The sequence below is a fragment of the Adiantum capillus-veneris genome, chromosome 27, assembly GCF_014529385.1.
Source record: "Adiantum capillus-veneris isolate H3 chromosome 27, ASM1452938v2, whole genome shotgun sequence".
In the NCBI taxonomy this organism is placed as follows: Eukaryota; Viridiplantae; Streptophyta; class Polypodiopsida; order Polypodiales; family Pteridaceae; genus Adiantum; species Adiantum capillus-veneris.
In genome coordinates, this window is record NC_140957.1 from 25,332,031 (window position 1) to 25,338,030 (window position 6,000).

The window sequence follows — 6,000 nt, forward strand, 5'->3', positions numbered from 1 at the left end:
TAGTTTGCAAGGTGTTTTTTCATATCAAACCGTTTGTATCTCATTTTGAATTGAAACCTGATCTATCTGAAAGGTTATCTACTGCAAATTGGTGGCTAACATTGATTATGGAGATGTTTTTGAAGTATGTGATGATAGTTACTGAGCTTAAAGTTGCAGATGCTTCAAATCTTGAAGTGTCGAAAGCGGGTGAAGCTCAACCTCAATTTTGAGATTGCAAATCAGATCTTGCAGATGGGAGATGTTGGTTTTGATGATTCAATAACATCAGTTTCATATTGTTTGGATCGGATTTTGCAAGATAATGATCAAGAGATGAAGGTTTTGGACCTGATTTTGCAAAATGTTATGGAGTTCAAAGGGATTTGATGTTTTGAATATTTTGCTTGCTAAAGTTGCAGACTTTGATGAGTGGAGTGATTGAGTTGTAAAGAGGATTCTTTTGAGTCTAATTTGCCGAGAATGATGAGTGTTGAAGAGGAGATGTTTGTGGAGAATTTGGATCAGTTTTTCCATGGTTCTTGGAAGCAGTTTATTTACTTGAGAAGATGTTTTGGGGATATATTTGCTAATTTTCAAATTTGCAAAGGGACGCAAAATTCAGGAATGCAAAATTCAGTACTGCAGATTTCAAGAATGCAGATTTCAGGGATGCAGAGGATCCTGAACCTGAATTTGACTATTTTTATTGAATTTTGGTTGAGTGAAAACTTGATCATTGGACTATGGTTCTACCAGTTTGTTTTGTATGAGCTCTTATGGATGATGATTTACTTGATTGATTCCCAGCCCTGGCATGTTGGTTATAATGGTACACTTGTAAATCACTCTTGATGGTGAGGTGGTGCACAATGTTTTGGGATATCAATGTAATCCTTTGGGGGGACAAAGGGCGGTGTCTAATGGCCTTAAGGTATGTAGTTGTATATCTTAGATTTAGTTCCAGCCACTATACTTTGCCTACTTTTAAGGAGTTAGCACTGAGTTTTTGGAACAAGGGATGTGTGGGATTCGAGTCCAAAGTTTTTGCTGGGAAAAACTTTTTGCCACCGGGCTGTGCCAGGTGTTAGCCTTGCATATTCTTTCAGTAAAGTGTTAGTGAACCTTAGTAATTTCCATTTCAGTTTGTAATTAGTGAAGGGCTTTGTACCTCTTCATTCTTCCTAGTAGTTGGCCTCGCACCCGATGGTAGCACATTGTAAGAGATGAAGATGATGAATGCAAGACTATGGCTATGAAGATTCTGTGTTTCTCTGTGTATTATGTCTTCAGTTTCCATTCAGTACCCTGATTCTATTCTGAACCTGCACAAGTACTGAAACTGTTCTGAATCTGTAATGAGATGATGCACTGCCTTAATGGTTGATTTAGTTGTCATTCCCACTCCCCTATGCCTCAATAACACTAGTCATTGATGTCTCTTTGAGCTTCAGGGATACTCAAAGCTGACAGTATTGTGCTGTATGACTTTATGAACTGGAATTCTCGGTAATATGATACTGATTTGTTCTTGACTTGTTTAAGTGCAGGAACTAATCGACGAAATGGCTGCAACATTTTGGTCTGAATGATCTCGATAGACATGGTTGCAATAGGGATTAGTCAATCGGGCATCTATGAGGTCCTGAGTGGATCTAGATGCGATTGCTAATTGCATTGCCGATAAATCACGGTCTGGGATCCGAATGAATGTTGAATGTGATTTGTCATGTGATGTCTAGTAATGTCCTGCGATGTTGTGTGATGTGACTGTAGATTTGGTACATGTGCTAGATGTGTGTTCCTAGTGCATTGGTACTAACAGTCAGTGTCTGCTAAGACAGTTTATGGCTTTTGTCTGTTTTGTAGGCATAATCGAGGGCGATTACAATGCTTTCAAGAGGGGGATATGTCACAAACTGGTGACGTGGCTGTCAAGTATACACACTGGCCCTACTGCTGAAAATAGCTCAGTACACGCACCCCCATTGAAATGATGACCTGGCTTGCTGTACGGACGCCCGCGTTTTGCGGCGGATTTTGCGACAACAGCTGTACGGAAAAAGCAGGGCCAGCTTTTTGGGCTACTGCTTTATTCTACGCAAGAGGAAGAAAGAGAGAGAGAGAGAGAGAGAGAGAGAGAGAGAGAGAGCTTTACTTTTCTAAAAGCTCTGCTTTATTTACTCAAGAGAGAGCTTGTGAGAGACAGAGAGCTTTTGCTTTATTTTTGGCAAGGCTTTTGATTTTGAAGCTTTTGGGCTCTGCTTTTAGCATCCTTTGTAAACATATATAATAGTGGCTTGGGCTCTCACTTCTCAAAGCATCTCGACGCACAGTCTGAGAGTGAGTCCCGACCATTCACTTGTACTTTGAGTTGCAAATTAATACAAAAAGAAATACTGAAAGGGACGCCAGTCTTTGGAGCCAATATCTCTAGGCACGGAACTCCGCCGGCAAGCCAGTGTCGAATCAATTGTGAACTGTGAACTGTTTTGAAGTGAATTCTTGTGGTGTCGCGGTTAATCTCGACTTGGAGTGTCCAAGTCTGTTACACCCAGTTGCTTTTGAAAGTTAAAAGCTTTTCAGTTATACTTCTTTTGGGCCTCTGATTTTGGGCATCCCTTGTATCTATAAAATAGTGGGCAGGGCCTCACTTCTCAGAGCATCTGGACGCAGAGTCTCAGAGTGAGCACCTACCCACTCTCTTGTACTTTGAACACAGATTAATACCAAAAGAAATACCGAAAGGGGCGCCAAGTCTTTGGGGCCAATATCTCTATGCATGGAACTATGCCGGGCCGTGTCAACTCAAGTGTGAATTGTGAACTGTTTTGAAGTGAATCTTTGCGGTGTCGCGGTAGAATCTTGACTTGGGGTGTCCAAGTTTGTTACACATGTGTATGAAAGTTTCTTCTACTACCAACAACAGCAAAAATAGGCTCTAGTGGAGCATCCCCTTTGGGATACAATCACGAACTAAAGAATGAATGTCCTAGGAGTACCAGGCTCCAGCTCATAGTTCTAGGGTCAATGTCAAAAGGTCATGCTTTGCTATGTGATCAATGTCTTCTTAAGTAAATTAGGCTTGCATCCTTTACTAATTTGAGTGCATGTGTGTACAACATGCACGTGTGTATGTGTGTGTCTATGTTTGTCTCCATCGCCGTGTGTATGCACGCGCGCAAAGAAGAAAGTGCAAGAGAGGCAAGAAAGTGAAGAAACCAACAAACTGTATTTGTGTGATCACGCGTGCAGACAGATGCATGTTTAGGCAGATTGGCAGGTGAATCCTTCTCTGTGACGACATAAAGCAAGAACCTTACTGTGGTTGAAATTCATAGTCTCCCTCGGCTCCATAGCAGGTAGAGGTGGTGCCCTGGATTCTTCTGCATTGTAAAGGTTAATTATCAAGAAAAACGCCAACAATTAATCACAATCAAAATTGTTAAACTGAGAACCAATTGCACCTCTCTGAGGTGAGGTGTCAGGGTGTGGAATGCTGTTGCCATCACATGAAATCGACGTTGCAGTTGAGATTCGAGAGCTTAGATCTGTTGAAAATGTTGAGTTAAGCCTTGAAAACGGCAACCCTGGATTGTCAAAATTATAAAAAAGACTGCTCTCTCGAACACGTTCTGGCTGATTCTTCTCCAAAAATGCAACTACGTCGCATTGCAGATGCTCCTTGTAGTATTTCTTATCTCTCCTCAAGTGTCTGATTTCAATAAATGCCCCAATTTCAAAAAAAAAACTATAATCATGTCAGCTCCTCCATGATAAGCATAGGAAGTTAAAGTTCAGTAATCTTTGGAAATACCTATCAAGAAGAACATGGGTAGCTTTCATCTTTATGGCCTCCTTCACCAAGACAGATTTCAATGGAGCCCCTGCCGTTATTGTTATATCCAAGTAGACCTAATGTAGAGGGAGCACATTGCATAGAAGTACTCAGTCCGTTATTCTTGAGATTGATGGATTGTATAGCGTAACATTCCTAGTCAAAGAAAGCGACTTACACCTCGGCTGTCACACAAATCTGCCAATACTCGTAATTTGTCCTCGAATTGAACCAACTTTTGGCTCATCTCTGCCTGCAAAGCAGCTTTATTTGTACCAACAAAATCTGATGCGTTTGCTTGAGACTTATAACCCACTGCAAATAACCACAAATACCAGGGAAAGGACACCTTAGCTTGCTACCATCCTCGACTATCTTGACAGTAAAAGTTCTGTGTTTTTAAAACTGTCAAAATCAACTACATTCTCACTTGCAGAAGACGACATACTATTGGAAAATTGCCTGTACTTATCCTTGCCAGGTTTAATATATACAAAATCAAGTTATTTAAGCCATTCTATTTCAAGAGTTAGAATGAGGAACTAAAATCATACTTGGAGTACTGATTCGGTGAAGGATGCCAAGCACAGTAACAGAATCACCCGGTCTGATAAGATTTTTTAGAGCCCAAAGTAGACAAGTTTCTGAAGGGTCCTTGGAGCCATCCATTCCAATGAGGACCACGTAGTGCAGAATAGAGGAATCTCCGAGAACAGTGGGTCCATTGTGTTGGCTACCATACAAGTGGTTGGGAGATGAAGGATTTGAGGACGCTGGCATAGTATAGTGGTTTGGTGAGGCTGGATGGCTTCTTGTACCCAATTGCCATGATGGTGATGGGCTCACTCTTTTGGCCTACGAGAAGATGCACATGGTCAATTATACAAAGTCCAACGTTTGAATCAATATATGACGGCTTATGCCGCTTTCCACGATGACAAATGTGCACAAAGAGATCTGTATTTTACTGGGCATGCTCAACGCGGTCTTCCATTGCTTGAAACAATTCCTGTCTCGGTTGTTCAATTCCCCACTTCTTCATTTTAGATGCACACGAATGTCAAGTGTTTTTTAGCATATGCTTAGAGCTCCATTCGTTGAAGTTGTCTAGCTAATCTAATATGCGGATAACATTACGTCACTAAAGATTATATTTTCTTTACTTCAAGCTGTATGCCAGTGCTTTGCTAGGTGTGTTAGATGAACGTTGTATCTGTGTTTTTTACAAGTAATTAAGAGAAGGCAATGAAAAAGACCAGCTCACCATTCTGCTTTAACAAGAAACGGGGTTTTCTGCCACGAAAAAATGCTCCAGAAGTAGTTGAGATACAGCTCTAGAAGCCAAAAAATGATCCGAAACTGAACGGATTTTCCCTAAAGTGGAAGATAAAGATGAAGAACCCCACCGTTCACCCACAGAAGCGAAATGAAGGGGAACATGAAGCATCCTGAAAGTTCTAGTTCTTTTCGATTTTACAGCTACCAGAACGCAGAGAAGGAAACTCTGTGTGTGCGTGGGTGCGCGCGCGCGCGCGAGTGTGCGTGTGAGAGAGCGAGGGAGAGAGAGATGCATGCAAAACTGAAGAGAAGAATAGAATGCACATGTAAAGGAGTAAGAAATACAGATGGAAGAATGTGATCGCGAAATGCTGTCGGACATTCTCTGCATATTCTACGGGCAACAGTGCCGCAACACGTACAATTCCGCCCAAGCCTGGGCCCTGGCCCTCTCTCCTTTCATACTCTCGAAGAGCCCCTCCAAATTTAAAACTTTCAGTGCTTTTGACCCCCATCATGTTCACATCATGCAGACATGATGTGTTGTTTTGAGTGGACCCTCGAATTGAGCTTGGGTCTCACCACCATTTGCAATGGACTATGGGCACATTCGCTCAAGCAGGCATGACTCCCTAATCTCACTTTTACCCCCTCCTCGACTTCTTAATCTCACTTTCGCAGACAACCTAGTTGCATGGCTGAGTTGAATGCTGCCTACTGTCTCTCAACTCTGTCAAAAACAGCAAAGTTGAAAAAAGACTGGCATCATTGAGCGGAGGCACATTGGCCACAGAGGCTAGTGTCTTCATTTAGCGTCTGTTTACAGGCTGCCAAGGTTGTGTGTTGGGACATGTATCAATTCATCTACAACCTACCAAGGGAACACGGATTTTGTCTGAATGCAT

At 41.9% G+C, this 6,000-nt stretch overlaps 1 protein-coding gene across 2 annotated transcripts in view; it reads right to left on the reverse strand.

Moving 5' to 3' along the window:
* Positions 1-5,461, reverse strand: part of LOC147421660 (inactive protein kinase SELMODRAFT_444075-like) — a 34,246-nt gene extending 28,785 nt beyond the window's left edge. The window contains exons 1-6 of one of the 2 annotated variants that reach the window (XM_086502712.1): positions 5,082-5,461; positions 4,372-4,672; positions 3,996-4,132; positions 3,797-3,894; positions 3,447-3,694; positions 3,303-3,365 (exon numbers count right to left, since the gene is read on the reverse strand). In XM_086502712.1, the coding sequence (XP_086358838.1) occupies positions 3,303-3,365; positions 3,447-3,694; positions 3,797-3,894; positions 3,996-4,132; positions 4,372-4,672; positions 5,082-5,084 (850 nt within the window). In that variant the 5' untranslated portion in view covers positions 5,085-5,461. Of the gene's footprint in view, positions 1-3,302; positions 3,366-3,446; positions 3,695-3,796; positions 3,895-3,995; positions 4,133-4,371; positions 4,673-5,081 lie in introns of those variants that run through there. The other variant, XM_086502713.1, reaches the window with a different exon arrangement.
* Positions 5,462-6,000: the final 539 nt, after the last annotated feature.